Source organism: Falco naumanni, chromosome 14 (genome assembly GCF_017639655.2).
Source record: "Falco naumanni isolate bFalNau1 chromosome 14, bFalNau1.pat, whole genome shotgun sequence".
Lineage (NCBI taxonomy): Eukaryota > Metazoa > Chordata > Aves > Falconiformes > Falconidae > Falco > Falco naumanni.
Genome location: NC_054067.1, coordinates 6,955,550 through 6,975,158, shown reverse-complemented (window position 1 = coordinate 6,975,158; position 19,609 = coordinate 6,955,550). Strand labels below are relative to the sequence as shown.

General features: G+C 42.8%; 1 protein-coding gene across 5 annotated transcripts in view; it reads left to right on the top strand.

The window, feature by feature from the left end:
- Positions 1-6,336: 6,336 nt before the first annotated feature.
- GRIA3 (glutamate ionotropic receptor AMPA type subunit 3) overlaps positions 6,337-19,609 on the top strand; it is a 152,672-nt gene continuing 139,399 nt past the window's right edge. For 3 of the 5 annotated variants that reach the window (XR_005830928.1, XM_040614272.1, XM_040614271.1), the window contains exons 1-2: positions 6,449-6,648; positions 7,336-7,494. Coding sequence is in view for 4 of the 5 variants with exons in the window: in XM_040614272.1 (XP_040470206.1) it covers positions 6,558-6,648; positions 7,336-7,494 (250 nt within the window). In the remaining variant the exon portion in view is untranslated. Of the gene's footprint in view, positions 6,649-7,335; positions 7,495-19,609 lie in introns of all 5 variants that reach the window. The other 2 variants (XM_040614274.1, XM_040614273.1) reach the window with 2 other exon arrangements.

Here is a 19,609-nt window from a genome sequence, read left to right as displayed (position 1 = left end):
TTACAAACCCCTTTGGCAATTATTTTTTTTTCCACTTCTTATACCTTCTGTTGTGCTGAAAGAGCAATCAAATAGTCAGTCAGTTTTATACTGTAATTATCAAGATCCAGCACAATTGCTACAAGATGTGATTTACAAAGCCAAACAACTTTTAATTAGGAATAGAGGCTTCATAAAGCTTGAGAACACTTCCGTTAACATTGGCTATGTTGTTAATATCAGGTCTTTTCAAATGAGCTGCTTGGTTTCCAAAGGATTTGCTTGTCTCTCAAACATTGCAGATTATCAGAACTACACTGTGTTGTTCACATCAGTGTAAGTGTACAACTATAGTCATCTTTGTACTCTCAGTTAATCCTACTGAAATCAATAAAACAAATCACGTTAGGTGAAATTCATCTCTATGCAGATGGACAATGCAAGTCCTTCACAATACAACAGAATATGATTTAAAGACTGTGAATTCAATCTTTTAGCATACAAGGATCAAAATCTCCAGCCTGTGGGTTAGACTTCGGTGTTGCAATGTGTCTCTATGATTTTCCTCTATTGCTTTCTCAGATTCTGGACTGTTCTGCCCTGTATTGACAGTTTGGTAGCATCCTTGGTGGTTTTCTTCAATTTATTGTCTTGTTAGACCTTGAGATGCTGTTGGAATTGGATGGTAGTTTAGGTAGGTCTCTAAGTGAGAGGAAGTAAAACAGTCTTAAGGTACCAGACCTGCTCATTCTTACCACGTATGCTATATGCACCTCTTTTTTCTAAGGAAATGCTTTCCTTTCATGGAAGTTCCAAAGTGAAATCTTTTCACATTCAAGGTGACATTTCTTGGGTAGTGACAAAGCAAGGGAGGGACCAACACTCCACAGGCAACATGCTCCCCAGGTGTAAGGGAGACACAGCTTAAAGTTCCTTTTCTCCCTAATTTCCTTCCCGTGTTAATACCTTATTTATATGAATTGAATAAAATATTTATATGAATTGAATAAAAGAGAGTGAGTTGATCCCATACCCTAGTGCTGCAAAGGTTCATTCCAGAAGTAGAACACGTTCTTTGATATTTGCAGAGAACTGAACGTCAGTTTTCTGCATAGCTCTTAAAACTTTGTAACTACCAGACTGCTGGTTTAGGGGAGGGTAGGAATCTCTGTCTGATCAAGTGGAACAGGACAAATCCAAAATCCTTAAAACTTCACTGAAAAATGTAAATTCTTTTTGTCTAAACCTCCATTTATAAGAATCTATGTGCTGTTTTCCAAAGACATTTTCATTAAAAGATACTGCTGCAGATTTGAACTAAGATGAGGTAAGTTATGGTAATATACAAACACACGCTGGGAGGAAAATAGACTTTTGATTGGCAAACAAGCATCTGAAATGATTATTCACTACTCAGAGCCAAAAAAGATTGCCTTTAAGAAGAATATATTTCAGTAATTATATACAGAAATTAAATATGCAGTGGTCAGATCTTGCACAGTTGAAGTGAGTATGAACTGGATGTAACTCCCAAGATTGCCTGAAAACTGTACTCAGATATAAAACAGAGAGAGGATTCACTTTATTAACAGTATATAGGGGATACCATTACTTTTTTATTTGATTTACTGTTTCCTGAAGTAATAAATATAGATGAGCACAGCAAAAGTACAGGTTTAAATAAGAATTGCAGGGCTGTGTTATGCCAGCAGTGCCTAGTGTACAGTTAATCAGAAAGCAGAAGGTAATATAAATTGTTTCTGACATTATGGGACTATAATAACACTACATTTCCACCAACCCTGTAGCTCTTAGAAGAATTAGAAGTATGTATCCTGAAGATACCACAAACTCCAAAAAAAATGAAGACATTTGTACATGCTGACTGTTTCCACATTTGTGTCTTAGTTGTGCAATTGTAATATATATAGGTTATTACTGTAATAGTCCGTGTTCAGTTCTGATAAAAGTTGCTGCATGATTTGCTACCTAGAGTCGAACCAGACTCCAGTAGTGGAGTAATGACTTTTATTTGTCAACAAGTTTCCTCTTTGACCTTGTTCCTATACAAATCTTGATCATCCTTCCACATTCCTATGTGCCAGACTGTATTTTTCTGCCAGGCTGTATTGGGTAAAATCCTAGGTCCGATGATAGGGGTAATAAACCTACCACACGCTGCTGTCGTTCCAGGATTTCATGTGTTAACTGTTCTTAGAAAAAAATTAATAAACCCAGATTCAAATAGTCTCCTATCCTGTCTGTAATGCTGACCAGTACAAAAACTTTCAGAGAATGTTAAACATACTATAAACTTTCATCATGCATAAGAAAACCATGTCTTTCTTGAGGCACCTAGGAGCTACTTTTTGCCATGAATTCTGAATATTAATCGCATCAACTATCTACTAGTTAGTCTAATGTATTTACTCTGCTAATTCACATAAAATTTGAAACTTTTAAAAACAATTATTTTTGCCAAGAATACTGTGTAGAAGACAGCTTTATCGGTTAGCCATAAACTATGGAACAGAATATTTCTGTTAAACTGTCTCTCGTCTGCTGCCTTTTAATTTCATTTTATGTCTCTATTATTGCATGGTAATGAAAGGTAAACAGGAGAGCTTCAATAGTTTGTTCTATGCCCACTCCTAATAGAATCAAATCTTAACTAGATGTCCTTTTGACTTGTTTTCCAAAATGTATTAAGCTGTAATGTCTGTATTCATTTTCCTTCTTTTGACACTGCACTTTCGCCCTGATGCCTTCTATCTGTAGTTTCACCTTCTCCCTGAATCCCTTTTCATCTTTGTTTCTGTCTCTCCCCACTGTCATTCTGTTAACTATTGTAAATTAATCAGTAATGCTGATATTAAGTTGTTAACTGGGTGTCCTTTGTTTTTATGAAGAAATAACCAGTTTAAAAAACAAACAAACAAACAACAAATCAACCAAAAAAGGCACACAATTGGCAAAACATTTATTGGCAATTATTAACCTGATTTGGTTGGTACTGGGAGAAGCACAATGATTTCTAGAAACTTGCTGCCTGAGCTTCTCTTTTGCAATTAGAAACAGGAATGACAAAACTGTCAGCTCAGTGCAGTCAGGGTGGTGAAGCTTGAGCCACAGAATCCTGGTGTAGATTTTGCCATGACTTTATGCTAACACTATGGGTTTAGCCTAGTAACATCAGACAGCTCAGTGAGAACTCTGTGTCCCAAATTCCATAGTATTATTCTAATCCACTATTAGACATTACAATGAGAACACATTAGCTAATTATAAATCATTACCTCCTCCTGCTCAGGTAGATAGTACGCAGAATCCCCTAGTGTCCCAGAACACTACAAATCATCTAAACATGAAGCTCTGATTATCCTGCAAAATCTTGGTTGTATTTAGTTAAGGAAGGTTTGGGAAAGCATCTGGTAATACCTCGGTTACCATGGAATTCATTAACTCGAGTCACTGAGCATCCCTAGCAAAGTATATAAACTATTTGCATGGCATTAATATCCACATAAAGCCAACTGATCTCCTACCATTTTGTCCTAGTGCACACTGGGATCATCGTAAGAAAGATAAACTGGGATGGGGTCTCTTTGGGTTTCTCCAAAATCTGTACGGGACAGCTGCTGTACCATTTGTATCTGAAAATAGTATCCCAAGACTAATTGCCTAACCAAAAAAATCAAAGTGCATATTGAAAATGCTAATAATGATAACAACATGTATATTAGGGGCTTCAGGGGGAAAAATGCAGGCAATAATGATAATTTATTTGTCTCTTAGAACAGATATATTTTGGATTATAACGAGACTCTCCATTTTGAGATGAGGCTGTGAAGCACCATTTTAGTTGAGATGAGGCACCCACCCTACTGGCTGAGTATGAAAATGAGATTCTGGCACATGCCACCTTCATTCATGACTATTTTATCTCTTCTCTTGTTCTAACATCTATAATGCTAAACATAATTTCTTTCATAATTTTTTCAATACATCATCAGCTGTCAGTGTGGCAGGTGGCAGTCAGCCTGGAATACACAGCTGCAGGGATGGAGAAAAGAACTTTGTGAGAGCAAGTGAACAGGAAGAAAGTAGGGCCAGTAGGGAAGGACACAAAAAAGAGGACAGCAGGACTTTGTGGAGAAGGTGTTAGAAATCAGCTGGAGGTGGGTAGAATGGGGAAAGATATTTGCAGCCAGAAAGATAAATTATTTGCTTACAGGAATGTGCTTTTCATAACTATCTTGAATATTTAAACTTCACATACCTGTCTGTAGCTTTCAGATCTGCTATGCTTACCAAAGGACATAGGAGAGAAGAGCTCTCTACAGTCAGGGCTGCTGCTCATGATCTTAATTCTGGTCTGAAATTTCCTGCCTAGGTGAGCTGGGCCAGTTGCCTTCCTTGATTTTTAAGTTTTTACTCTGTAAGAGCAGAATACAATCATGCTTCAAGGAGATGTTTATAGGAATTCAGAGGTAGTACCTGTAGAGTGCTTTGAACGTGAGGAGTGCTGTAAAGATGGACTTTATACCCCACCTGTGCATACAGATAACCATTTCTTTAAATAGAGAGATAAAGCGACAACTGCAATCTCTAAACGGGGAACATTATCAGTCACCCCACAGCCTGATCGCTAGCCTTGCCTGAACTGGAATGGACTCCATCTTCTGGGCACGATTCTCAAAAGGAACACACATGGAGCAACCAATGCATGAATCTAGGAGTAAGTACGAGTTTCATATATGCTAGTAAAGGTATACTTTACGTTCCCATGTCACAAATGTGATGGTTTGTTCTTCACCTGTGCCTTTGGCTTCCTTCAAGAGTAGTGGCTTGAGTCTTTGATGTTATTCATTAGTGTATGTGCAGTAATCTGCCACCACCTTACATCTCCAGTACTTATATGACGCTACAGCTAGTGGCACTGGTTCATTATTTTGCAAATGCAAGGCCAACTGCTTTTGATGTTACCCATAACTCAGCTGAATGTACCTGAAGAACATTAGAGTCTGAGACTAAGATAAAAAAACAGCAAGCAGAGGAGGGCCAAGGGAAAGTGACCTGCTGATCTCAGAGGAAAAGGAAACATTAAGCAATTGAGTGAAAGAAAACATTCCCCGGGCCTATGAAATAGACGAGGTGACCTAGTATCTCTTTTCTGTCTCCATCTTGTACAGTTTTGTGTGCCTCAAAGCAGAAAAAAAACCCCAAAGACCTGCAGGATCTGTATAGCCAGGGGTCAGGGAGGTGGGGGCAAGATCAACCCGTGGGGAGGCTTCAGGCAGAGGCGCGGTGGCTCCCTGTGGATGCAGGCCCGGGGTGGCGGGGCTCCGCCGAGGCAGGGGTGCAGGGGGCACACGGGGTGTCCCACACCCACCCGCGATGGGGCTGCCACGCTTTGGGCTCCGTGCGGGGGCAACGCCGCCCCCGACTGATGCTGCCCGCCTGCCCTCTTCCCGCGCAAGGGCCGGCCCGGGAGGCTGCTGGGTTCCCTTCCTTCGGAGGAGGTCGGCAGGGACCCCACATTCCCTCCTGCGGGATAACCTCTCGTCTGTCTCCACTTCGCGGCACTGTGGGCGGCGGCAGGCGGGAGCCCCCCCTCCGGCGCTGGCGCTGGCGGCACCGGGGCAGGGGGGCAGCGCCGCCGGGCCACGCGCTCCACGCCCCCTGCCCCGCGGCCTCCCCCAGCCCCCCGCCCCACCGCCCTCAGGCGGGGCCGCGGCCGCCGCGCAGGCCCTCGCCCCCACCGGCGCCCGCCGAGGGGCAAGGCAGGCAGGCCCGGCCCGGCGGCACCCGGCTGCCCCAGCGCTGGCAGGGCCGCTCGCCCCCGGCCCCGAGGCGTCTCCGCCGCCCCCGGGCCTGAGCGCCCGCACCGGCCGCCCTCCCCGCCGCCGGGCGCGGGCGGGACCCCGGCCGCATCCCCCTCACGCCCCCCGCCCTCCTCCGCCGGCTCCGGCTCGGCTACCCGCCCCTCCCCCGCCGCAGACCGGCGCACGCACCGCACTCACACACGCACTCACACACACTGAGGCGATGCAGCTTTAAAGGGGCCAGCTGCAGCCCGGGGGCGGCCCACGCCAGGCCGCCGCGCTCCCGCGCGACCGCAGCCCCGAGCGCTGCCCGCCGCGGCCGGCAGACGCCAGCGCCGGGGCTGGGCGGGCCGAGCGGCGGGCGGCTGCCAGCCCGCCTCACGCCAAGTTTGATCGATAACCCCCTCCCGGCCCGGGCGGAGCAGCCTCGCCGGCTCCGCTACCCACCATCTTTGGGGGAAGTCCCTGCGCTGGGGGGGGCTGCTGGAGACGGGGGGAGAAAGGCAACCTCGCAGCCAATGAGCCCTCCCAGGCTGGGGTGAAGACAAGAGGAGAGGGATTTGGGGAAGGGAAAAAAAAAAAAAAAAAGAGAGAAAAAAAAAAAAAGGAAGAAGGGAGAAAGGAGGGGGACCATCCTCCCCACTACCTCCGCCAGCATCGCCACCACCATTGACACTACTCCGAGTCTCCCGTTGCGCCCATGCCTGTGCCGCCAGTTTCGTTATAGGGGCTGAACCGCAGGGGCTGAAGAAAATGGGGCAGAGCGCGCCCCGGACCCTCCTGCTGCTGCTGGCGGGGCTGCTGGGGGAGGCTCTGGCGGGGTTCCCCAACACCATCAGCATAGGTAAGCGGCAGCGCGACCCGCGCCTTCCCCCCGCCAGCCGCGGGGCACTTGTGCGGGGGGGAGCGGGGGGCGAGCCCGGAGCCGCCGGCTGCCGCGGCCGGGAGCGAGAGGGAGCAGCGGTGCCGGGGCTGCCCGCTCGCCTCGGGAGCGGCGGGAGGGCTCGGTCCGCTCCTGCGGAATCGCGCCCTGAAGCGGCGAGGGCAGCGCGGCGGGGCCGGCGCGGAGCGGCGCGGGAACGGGAACGCCGCGGCAGCCGGGGGCTGGGGCCGTGGGTCCGCCCGCCCCCCGGGCCAGCGCTGCCCGCCGCCCGCTCGCCACGCCGCGCGCCACGCGTGGCCCCAGCAGGTCGCCCTAGGGGCGGCGGGCAGCGCAGGAGCCACAGTTGGCCGCGGTGGACTTCTAAATCTGCGTGTGGGCACCCGTGTGTGAGTGGCCTGGTTCGTCAGGTGCGGTGGCCCGGGGGGCACTGGTGGGATGCGTGGCTTCCCGAGCCTAACTTTGGGCTTTCAGCATGCGTATTTCGGGTACGTGCTCCGTCAGGATTCTGTGCCCGGGCTCAGCCTGCTCCTCTTCATTCCTGCCGGAGACGTGCAGTATGCATATGTCACTTTTTGCCACTGTTCCTCCTCAAAATCCGCTCTGAAATACCTTTTCCCTTTTTTCCTTCTCCTCCTTTTCCCATCCTAGGTGGACTTTTCATGAGGAACACTGTTCAGGAGCACAGTGCGTTTCGATTTGCTGTGCAGTTATACAACACAAACCAAAACACCACAGAAAAGCCCTTCCATCTGAACTATCACGTAGATCACTTGGACTCCTCCAACAGTTTTTCAGTGACAAATGCTTGTAAGTACACGCGTTTTAAAAGAAAATATTTGTTCTCAGACCTTACGTTCAATTTCTCCCTGGTAGCCCAGAGTTCTTGCTCATACAATATAGTGCAACAAATGTGTGCACTGAGGCAGGGTTTAGTAGATTTGCAGCATTATTATATGGTTGAATAATACCTTAGAGAAAGTTCTCCCACCGCTTCTTCTCACCCCTTTAGTTTTGATTTCCAAAACCCCAACCGTGTTATTTATATGGTAGGGCTGTGTAGCTGGGATCAGTGAATTACCACAGAAGTGACATCCCTTTTCTGTTGAGGCTACAACCTAGCCGTGTGAAACAGCATCATTTGCAAATAGTACCGTGTAGGAATAAAACAGAACCAGCTGTTTACAAGTGACCTTGAGGGAACAAAGCTAGGGGGGCTTGCTTGCCTCTTCTGCCCTGAAATACTGGCTTGTTTTCTTACAGTGAAAGTCCTGTTAAAAGCTGAGGAGACTGTAAACTGACAAATGCCGTTAGAGCTGAGGGGAGAGAAAATGGAATCAGAATGCTCAGCATTACGAGAAATAGCTCTGCACAAGCAGCACATAACATATAATTTGAGCCTTTATTAACAGAAGAAGCAGAATAGAACTTTGAGTAGTGTTAATGTGGTGTTAAAATGTGAAATATCTTTCTGAAAGACTGGTGTGTGTTCCGCATATTAAAAAGTGTGCCTTTACGGATAGTAGTTCCTGAATACATGTTTTACTCATGTGTCCACATTCAGTTTTATGCAGTTTTTGTTGTAAATCTTTGAAAATTAATGGAGCTGTCTCATGAGTTAGTTGCACGTACTTTGCAGTTTGCAGAAATACATCTGCACACGATCTAAAGGATTTCTGAATACAATGTAGTAACTTTGTGTTATGAACAGGATTCCCGTTCATATATAGTCACAGTATAAAATCTTCAAAGAGGAAGCATAGTACTATAATAACGAAGTATTGGATTAGAGAAAACTAGTATCTCTTGCTTCAAAACGATTCCAGGTTTTGAACATTTCATTTCTTTAAATTTTTTGTTTGTTGGGGATAGAGTAGTCCATACATTCGTGTCCCACACTGTATAATCAGAAGGCTGGTCAAGCAGATATTTTATTCCTCTAGGATTTCAGGCATTTTCTGAGAAAGTTGATGGTTAAAAAATATACAATAAGGAAATATTTGGACAAATTTCGGATTGATATTCTAACGTATCCCCCATGTGACTGTTTCTTGCTAGTGCAGCGTTACACTTTTTAAAGGGCTTTGAATTAGGACCTTTGAAACTTTTGTGGGGAGGGGTTAATTATATAATATCCAATAAAAATATTTGGTAAAGTGGAAAAAAATGGTAAATAAAAGCGTGTCTGTACTTTGCATCTTATTTTACTAATCCTATCCAGCCTCAACAGCTCTTACAACAAACATCAGACTATTAATCCCTAATCAGTGTAATCCCTTCAAGAGGCTGTATCTCAAACATAGTTTCCTAAATATCAATTATATGGATTTAAACTAAATACATTAAACTGCTTGGGTGATTAATTATTAATTGGGTTTTTTAAGTTCTACCAGCACTTCTTTACAGATCCCACCAAGACGAGTGAACCACATACTCATTCAGAGGCAGTCGGTTTATTGTTTAGTCAGAGTGCTTCTCATCTTCTGACATATAATGATTTTCATAATTGCTGAGTGAAAGAAGTGGTGATTTTAGTAAGATGAGATGGTTCTCTATAGTATAGGGCTGCGTGTTCCAACACACATATTACCAGTGTAGTAAAATTGGGAAAACTTAAATCTCTGGAGGAGCCTTAGACCAGAGAATACCAACCTACAGTAACCTATTTAAAAATAGAAGATGTGAAAAAAGAAACAGAAGAAAATGAAAAGGTGACCTTGTCTGTAGCTATGTCAACCATCTAGTAATACTGTTGGTAGGAAAAGAATATGGTGAGTCCAAGTCACCAGTCATGTAGGTCTCAGTAGCTCAAAATAAATTAAAAAAAATAGAGTTGCCCTTTTTCAGTCTGGAAGTGGTTATCTTTGAAAGTCAGAATGCTCATATGTATCAATGCGTGAGGATGAACTAATAGCTCCTCACGCTACCTGGTAACATGTAAACCGTTCTGACCCAAGTACCCTTAATCACATCCTCACTTCCCGGTGGAGTGGCAGATGATTTCAGGGTACTGCCATATCCGTGAAAGAATTCTTTCCACAACATTTTTACTTCTCTTGGACGTAAGCATAAATTGTCTCCAGTGCTGTCACACAGCCGTTTGATCAATATTTCCAATTGGCAGGGATCCACAGGAGAGAAACCTGCAGTGACTCTGCCTGCCTTCACTGGAGAGGGAGACTATGACTGACTTTGTGGTGGGATGGGTAAAGGAACTGAAGGGAAATTGGAGAAAGTAGCATGTGTAGCTTGAGCGTAGCGCCTGTACTAGTCAGTATCCAAAAAATAATACCTTTCATTCTTCTTTGGTTTGATTTATATGACAGTGACTGTAGTAGGAGTTCATGTGTGCAGGAATTCGGGGGGGGCTTTGCTCAGGAAAGACGTTCTTACTGTACAGCTGCACATCCCACTTGGTGCAATCTGGTGCATTCCAGAGGCGGGAGAAAAAAAAAAAAAAAATCTCTGCTGAAGTATCCTCATGTGCCAGAGATAAAAAGCCCACCTCTGGTAGGGCTGATTTGGCAATATCCCAACATGGGAGCAAACTTGTTTAGAAGCAAAAGAAAATTCCTGCCCTAAGCCCCTCCCTTTCATTCCTTTTTCAGTTAAATGATGCATAATCTGATTTATGTACGTGTATTCTCTGCTTCACTGCTAGCATCGAGCCCCTCTCTGTACATTTAAGTTATGCATACGGTATTCATCCACTCTGTATTTATCTGCCCACCTATTTATTTGGCTGTATGATATCTTAACAGAGAGCAAATGCAAAGACAGATGAAAATTCCAGTGTATTTAAAGGTGAATTGAAGTTTATCAGTTGGCTCTGAGGGGATTTATTACATCTTTTAAAATATATCTTTTTGCCATTGGAAAAAACAGAAAGGAAGAAAGTTAACTTGACCTGTGAATGAATAGAATCAAATGAAATATGGATGTTATATTTTCTTCAAAAATGCTCATGTAGAGAGTGAGCTGGCTTTTTCAGAACAGTATGAACGTAACAACTCAAATGTGTAATTTCATCACGGAAGCACCTTTCATGCTTTTCTTATAATGTCTAATGAAGGATGTTAGTATTAATGTTGAATTATGTGTACCGTTCTGTAGATCATATTCCCTAGAAATAACCCGCGTATGTCTTTCTGCTCTGCACTTGTAGTGCACTATACTAACACTGCTCTAGCCTCTGCAGTGTCAGCTCATTAGCACACAGATCTCATATTCCCTCTCTGCACTGTCATTGCAAAAAATTGCTGTTGTACACCTTTACAGCCAACAAATGTGCACTTGTGTTATGTACGATTTTCAAGAAATATTTTGAAAAGTAAACTCAACCTTATACGTAGCCCCCATGGAATTTCTCAAAAGAAAGCATTAGTTTTCATTAAAATCTGTTGATCATGTAATGATAGTGGTGGGATGTGAATGGGTGAAAAGGGGCTGTGATTGCAGAATCTAATTAATCTACAGGCAGATTCACTCTCTCAGCTAAACCTACCTATCAGCTGCAAATTCTTCTGCTGTTAATTTTTCTGAGTCATTTCTCATATATCTTCTGAACCCAGAAGGCTTTTTTTGTATTTTACCAAATGTTGATGTGCAGTGTTTTTTCCACAGGCACTCATTCTTTAAGAGACCAAAAAAAGAGGGAAGATACAATGACATGCTTACTTTAAGTTGCTAAAATCCTTTAAGTGGTTGTATGGTCACTTCCCTGAAGGGGTCTGATTTCAGACTTTCTTAGAAAATTTTTCTTTAGCATCCTTGCAGTCATTGTGTTTAACCTTTGAAATGCAACTTGGACGATTTTAATGGAAAAGGTGTCTGTCTGTTGTTGTGAGAGCGTTGCAGAAAGTGATACCACGGAGCTATAGCAGACAGTTTTTCCTGTTTAACTGTATTAGTCGCTTTCCCAAAGCACAGGTGCATATATATATATATATATATGCTCACCTGCGTACTCACTTGCACACGTGCGCACATACACGCTTTTTCCTTAGGTGCTTCTCAGCATTTCTTTTTGCCAGCGGGCAGATAATTTGCTTCCCTTGCATCTGTGTGCTCTTTGGCCAGCTGGCAAAGGACACTGATGCTGAAAGTGGTCGGCTCCCTTCTGCCAAGAGCATAAGCATGTCTTGCTAAAAGTCTTGCCAAGTTTGGGCCGTGTACTGGTGGTTTTGCATGAGTAGAGACCACAGGGTAGATGCCTTATGCTCCCGATGAGCAATGCACTGTGGTTTCTCCCAGAAATCTGTGGTAAAACACGGGGAAGTGTGCTTTCCACACAACTCTACTCACAACAGATCCCTGAAAATGCCCTTTATGCTGTGGAACGTGCTCGAGTGTGTGCGTATGGCTTTAGCTTAGGTGTCAGAGCTTTTGCAGTATTGTACTAGGTTGAAAGGTGAAGGGCTTGTTCCAACTAAAGTTTGTTTCCACTTCGTGGCAGAGCAGATGATTTGTTGTTAAGCTGAGTGAGATCTCAGTGTTAGCAGAAGGAACCATGCTGCTTTCAAGTGTGTCTTATTGTTTCTTAAATTAATTTTAAAATAAGCGGGCTCCTTTCTCTCTTCTGCTGCACCCATAGCATTTACGTACTGAATAGATGCTAGGGTTCCATTTAACTCACACTGCAGAGATGGGGAAAAATCTTGTATGAACGGACACTTTTGAGAAACTTTCAATTCACCCAATGAATGAAGAGTGAAGCATGATGAAGAATGCTGTTTAGTTGTTCAATTTCGGAAAGATTTTTTGGGCGGATGCAGAGATGCAATTGTTCTTGCTTTCGTTATATAGCACAGGGTCTGGGGGACCCGTGGGACTATTGGTATGGGTTGGAGAGCTACTGATTAGCTACACGTTCCAGTAAAATATGTAACAGCTGTAGTTTATCTCTGGGAGGAAATGGAGATGCCATGATGGGAAACAAGCATGTGACAGTAGCTTTTAACAACAACAAAAAAACCACAGTTTTGTTGAAGGCTGGCTTGGGAGCTTGTCCAAGAGCCACAGAAAACAGTGGGTTTCTTTCCTCTGGGTTCGCTGTGTTCAGTGTCTGGGAGGTGGGAGGCCGTCCTACTGCAAGTGTAGGACTGTTATGCAAGAAGGTGTGAACTGAGAGAGCTGATGTATCTTTAATGATTCTTTATTGTCATAATCCAGTGATTTAAGATTTTTCCATTTAAAGTACATATTTTGTCATTACCGATTTTGGAATGCTAATTTTGATTTCGCTAGGCATCCTTAAAGGGTTTTAGAATATGTTATTTTTAAAGCAGCAACAGTTTGGTTTCATAGCTTAGTTTCAAACCAAGCCAAACCATACAATTGAAAATTTGTGTTCATTTCTTGTGAGCAAGATGTTTATGTTGATTTAGTATTTGACATTTAAGTTACAGCCTAAGATCAGTACTTTCTATGCTGCTGTATAGATCACTATAAGCTCTAGGGGAGTTATAGCATAAAAACTCTGTACCTGTTGTCATGAGGTTTGCTATACAGGGGCTTGTACCTCCACTGGAACAATGTAGTGATCCAAAAATAGAAATCTAAAAATTATTGATCTAGATCAAACCAGTTTCTGTGAAACTGTGTGATGATCACTGCAGTGAAACAATTTCCAGATTTCATCCATGGGGATTCTTTTTCTTCTGAATGTGTGTGTTATGTTCCCTATCAGAGGCAGACGTGTGCTTCCCTCCATTGTATCACCTGCTCTATATTATTGTTGATCTTCAGAATATCAGAGGCCCTAGAAAGCTTGAACTTTAAATCATCTTGGAGTTTTTCCATGTGCAGTCATCTGATGAAGACTCCAAAGTAGATGCTCGTGTTCCGCTGTCTGTAGTCGCTGCAGTGTGGACACTCACAACTATTACACAGCCTCACAGGGTGTACTCTGGCCTGACTGTACGGGGAGTTTGGAGATATTTCTATAGCACCAGAAATGCAGAGTTAATTTATCAGTGTGTACCTATATGCGAAACATTCAAAGGTAGCGTATGCCTGCGTGCCTTTTTAGTTGATCTCCCCAGGATGTAATTATTAGCGGTAAAACTATCATATATACACAGAGCCAGAGTGAAACAGGTAGTAAGGTTTTGGTGTGAAGAGTTAAGAGCGAATGTAGGAATCCACCTATCAATGAATCCGCTAATCAATGAATCCACCTAGCAGTTGTTCCTGCATGTCCTCCTCGTGGTGTCTCTGGGTGCTGTTTTATCATCTTAACTGCCTCTGAAATAGCGAGTGGTGATGTGCCACTCACACGTACGCTGCACAGGTGGCACAGAAGCCCTTATGCATGAGGATCAACCTGCAGGGATGCTGTGCTGCAGATAGCTTGCCTAGGCACTTGTAAAAAGGGTGAATTGCTCTCCTAGAATTGGTTAATAGCCCAGGTGAGCACGCTTCTGCTGGAATGAAGCGACCTATCTGGTCACTTGTATGTAATTGTTTTGCTAGACCATTTGCACATTTCAGATATGCTGAAAGACGGTTGGTTGGTTGGTTGGTTGGTTTTTTTTCAAATGCAGTTTACAAGAAGTTCACTTTCAGGCCCCTTGTGAGTTATGTGGTTGCCTTTGGATGCTTGGTCCTGCCCATGTGTTGGACTTGTATTTATTAGAGTTTATTCGAATGAGATGTTTGAAATTCTGATCGGGAATTGTAAAAAAAAAAATGCAGGGCTGCATGATGACTTCACTGTCTTGAGTCCTTTTTAATACAAGAATTGTCTTTAAAATCATAGACAGGTATATGGTAAAGGTATATCCACTCTCTGATGGTATCTAGTAAATGCATACATACTTAATTCCACGTATACTTCATTATTTTCATACCTCTTTCTCATGGACTCATGTGTGTAATGGTGCTTGCTGATTTCACTGTCAGTAGTTTTATTACAGGCAAACAAACCTTTTGTTTTGTGGTTGTTGAAACCATCTCTACATTTACTACACTGCATGTAATAAAGCTGTACTGATTCACACTTTAAACAAGGCAACTTCTGCACTGGGAGTGCTGAACTGGAGTGCTGGAAAACTTCAGGAGGGTTAACTGATCTCATTTTGATCAATTTTGGGCCCAAACCTTGTGCTAAACCTTTGCTAAACCTTTGGGCCCAGCCCATGTGGTAAAGGGACTGAAGTTGGGAGATTGTGGTCTTTCAATGGCTCTTAGCATGATTTGGAGTAAGTCAATTTGTGCTTTTGGTAGCACAGTTTTACTGTGTCTTATACAAAGGTAATAAAGTTTGCCTGTATCAGATGAGTATTGCCGAGGTAGTTTGCAGTGAAAAATGTGGAGAGCTTTGGCTAACAGTGTCTTTTTCATGTTATTGATCACTCCTTCCACTTCTCTTTCTATAGAAAAATAATAATTAAAAAAAACAACAAACAAAGAAACCAAAAAAAAAACCCACCAGAAAACCACCCAAAACTGAAAAACAAAAAGCACCAAAAAGCAGCCTACTATTCATGCTTTCAGAAAGTAAATTGAAATTAGCACTTACTAATTTGCTGTCCTTGCCAGAAGACGACATACATTCTCACTGACGGACCTGGGAGAACGTGTGTCGCAACTGTACAGCAAGCCAATCTATCACTTGACAAAGGAGAAGTTTTCAGCTCTTTACCTGAAATAAGCAAAGCTGGAAAGAGAAGCGAGCTTAATATTGGAGAGTTCTTTATCTCCTACACACCCTGGATCTTATATTATAAGTATAGTCCATACTTCTGCGGTACAGCGTGTGCCCAGTTCTTGTCTACCTGACCCATGCTCAGACAGCTTATTTGAGTGATGGAAGAAAGAGCCATATTTGCCAGAAGTGGTGTTGCCTGTTGGTTTCTCCCAGTGAGGTCTGTAGAACGTGCCGTAATCAGTATCTCACAGCTGCCAGCTTTGCCAGGAGATGTGTGGCAGTGCATTTCAGGGGTTCATGCCTTCCATGATATCTCTGTTTGATTTTCATTTCAGAGATCTTAGTCTGAGGTAGGAGCTGTAGCCCACTTAGTGAACATGGATCACGTCTTGTGAATCAAGGGATTGCTGCATCTTGACTGGTCTTTGTACCCTGCTGTGTGTGCTAAATTCCTTAAAACGTTTTGGTGCTTGTTGTCATCGTTCGTGTTTTTCTTGTAAGGAGTAGGTGTAGGGGGAGAGATGGCTTGGGGAGAAATGGTAATTGGTAAGTTTTTTCAGGTGCTGGACTTTATGTAGCCTCTTTACAGGAGAACATGGTAAGAGACTAGGTTTTAGCAGTTAGAGAGGTTTTATCATCTTAGGCTTTACCACTTAAGTCACCAAGTTTGAATTCTAATAAAGTCTGATGGTCAGTAAACTCAAGTTCATGTGCATTCTTTTTTCCTGGCGGTTAGATGAGAACTAATTAGTGTCCATTGATTTGCAAAGGACTGACCCGGGGTCTAACCCTGCATTGAATTGAAACTGTTAGGGGGATTCTAAATGGTCTGACAAGTTTAATGTACTTGACCGTCTTTCTCCAAAGTCTTTGTGCAGCGGTCAGGTAGCATCTCCAGAGAGGCTTCACTGCCATTGTGGAGTATGTCAAAAGGGGTTGGATCTAAGGAAATACTGAATGAATAAGCAGTCAGCATCATAGCTGCTATCCTACTTTGAAATTCCTTCTTAAAATGTTGAGGTTTTGTGCCTATTTATTTCTGACTTCTTGATTAATGTAAAATAATACTAAAGAGAAAAAAAGTGTGTGTAGTCATCCTGTGCCAGCTAATCCTATTTCTTCCCTATTTCAGCCATGTCAGCAGAGTGACTCTCATGACTAATGGTAGTTTTCATATATTTATATCGAATGCCTTGGCCAAGTCAGACCAAGTTCCTCCATGGAACCATTAATCCACTGCTGTTCTGTGCATCCCAGAAATGGATTGTGTGTCCCAGAAATGGATTGTATATCCCAGAAATCATGCTGTGTGACTTCAAAAACACATATGATTGGAAACGATGGGAGCTGTGTGATGTGCTCATCTTTCATTTCACATATAGTTCCAAAAAAGTTTTAAGAATTAGACTGAGTCACCAGAAAATTAGAGAATTAAAAATAAAACCTTCTTAGATAGTTTCAGACTTCAAAAAATTGGCTCTGTTTCAGTTGAAGCCAAATGTTTTGTTTTGGAAATTATGATTTCTGGGGTTTGTACATCTTTTTTCTTGACTGAAACAATTGGGTGAAGCCTGTTCAAGTTAGGAAGATGTTTCTGCAGATAAGAATCTGCCTTTTTCAATGTAAAAACACCTGTGCTGTTCAATTTTTATAATGACATATAGATGATGGATGTGGGGAAAAAATTGTGTGTGTTTTGGAGAAGCTGTCTGCTTTTTTCAGGGTATATAGTTCAAGCTGCTTGTGATGGATTTTATGGATAGGCAATTTTTGTCAGTTAAAGTATGTATAGCGTATCTTTCCACACCATCTACAGGCAACTTACTTTATTACCTGGATAGGCAGTGAGATGAGCCCAAAATTGATCAAAATGAGATCAGTTAACCCTCCTGAAGTTTTCCAGTACTCCAGTTCAGCACTCCCAGTGCAGAAGTTGCCTTGTTTAAAGTGTGAATCAGTACAGCTTTATTACATGCAGTGTAGTAAATGTAGAGATGGTTTCAACAACCACAATGTCCTGTTTCAAAGATGTGCATTTGTATCCATCGAATGTGCTTTTACCGCCGGTTGTTTGGTGCTATACAACACAACAAGGAATCGCAAGCAGTGATACTGAGCTGTGCATATCTACAATGACCACAGGGACCACCATGTTTTAGTGCTTCATTGTTCTGTCCTAACAGAAAGAAAAAAGGAAAAAAAAAAAAAAAGCCTCACTGTATCCCATTTGAGAAGCAGGGCCGGCCAAAATGCATAATGGAGTCTTCGTCTGATCTGATTTACACCAGGGTAAATTTGGAGTAACTCTGTGAGAGTTTGAAGGCTGGAGCCAGTAAAGGGTAAAACCAGAGTGGTCCCTCATGTGGTATTCATGGCTTTAAGCCTCTGGGTAAGTGGGGGATGTGGGTCCAGGACAGCCAATGGATTTTTCAAGGGAAACTCTGAGCATCTGAATCAGCAGCACACCTCTTCTCCAGGACTACCCAGGCTGTCCAAGCTCTTGACTTTGACAACTAACTGAATACTCCCTTGTGTAATGTTGCACATATTTCCTGTTGGAACTTTGGGAAATTTAACAAAATATTCATGTTCAGCAGTAAAAAGTGTCCCTTTATAAATGATGCTGGGTATCTCAGAAGTATCAGTAGTAGACTGTGTAGACCAGAATCTGCCAAGGAAAGATTTTGTTTTTCAATTGAAACAAAATAGTGTAAAACAAATAGTCTCCAGTGGAAAGTGCTGACCTTGCTTTTTGACAGGAGTCACTTTCTACTTTCAGGTTTTTGTTTTTCTTTTTTTCCCTTTCCCCCAATATGTATTTTTGTAGCTGTGAACCTTTGACTACTTCTCTCTTTGCATCAGTTTATGGATTTTGTAATTCTTGCATGAATGGAGGCTGTGTGACGTTAAAGACCATAGACTCGTCTGTGAAATTTAACTCATTGTGTCTCTTATGTGCTTGCATGAATAGTGATAGTCCTGATTGAAAAACATGGCACCTTTTTCTGGGTTGCTCTAGAAGTAATTCAAGAACAGATCTCTGTCAAAGCAGGGTCTTTTGGCTGAAGCATAAAGCTAACATTTTACCCTATTTTCATCTGTAAAAACACCCTGTTATTTTTCATGAATAGTGAACCTGTTGTGGGTAGTGATGCTGCTAACTCCTGCATCCTGGTCAGGCTCCAGCTTGGATCATTATCAACATAAATCAGTTATTCTCCTGGAAGCTTTATTCAGATAAATTATCTGCACTTCCTGTCTTAAATTCTTATTGTGTTGCTCTGCAGTGCTAGCCCCTGTTTCACATAAGATGCATTTGAGATTTGAAGCAATCTCTGCATACACTGGAGGATACAATTTGATATTAAAGTATAGTTTCCTTGAGGGCTTTTCTGAAAAGATTCTTGCTTCCTTGGTAATGTCTGGAGATTCCCTGTCTTTAATAAGAATTGTTTTGTTAATTGATTCCAGAATCTGCTGCTCTGGAATAGTCTGCCTTAATACGGATCTTCACATGAATTTTAAAATGGCATCTTTCTGGACAAAATTGCAAGCAGGATTAATATGATTCCCCCTTTCTACTGTGTGGTCTCTAAAAACGCTTACATCAGTCCTGTGTATTTCTTGTGTGCGCTAGGTTGAATTCAATCTATTGCAACATTCTCTGTAAGGGGATTAAAATCTTCTTGGAAATAACTTAATCAAAATCGATTATTAATTGTGCTTTCAAGAAGCCTGGGTGAAGCTGTGTGTGAAATACAAATCTTATCATTTTGGTTTCTGTGTAATTCAGTGTATGTGGAGTACACTTGAAAGAAGTATCGGAAAGTTCCAAAGTCAGGAGGCCTCTTTCTGCAAAATGGGTGCGGGAAGGGCAATAGCAGTTTAAGATTCTCCCATGCTCTCCTGCCTGCCTCATCCCTGGATGAAAGATGCTATAGAAGTGTAAAGCATTAAGATCAAACCTCCTGAATAATCAGGACTGTGACTTTGTTCTGCATGACAGAGAAGGGCCTGCAGTTCAGACGCGGCTGCCTGCCTTCTCCGCGGAGCCTGCCAGCAAAAGGGTCAATGAGTGCCAGCTGCAGGAGTGCAGCTCTGGTACAAAGGCCTGCGTCCACTTAGAACTGTTCATTTAAGCTGTCATTATGGACTTGAGGTTAATAGCAGTGTTCACCGCTACCTAATCATTTACCTGAAACTAAGAGACTTTATCTGTTTAGCCATCCTCCTACCCAGTTTGTTTGGGGTGTTTTATTGTTGATGAGTTCTACT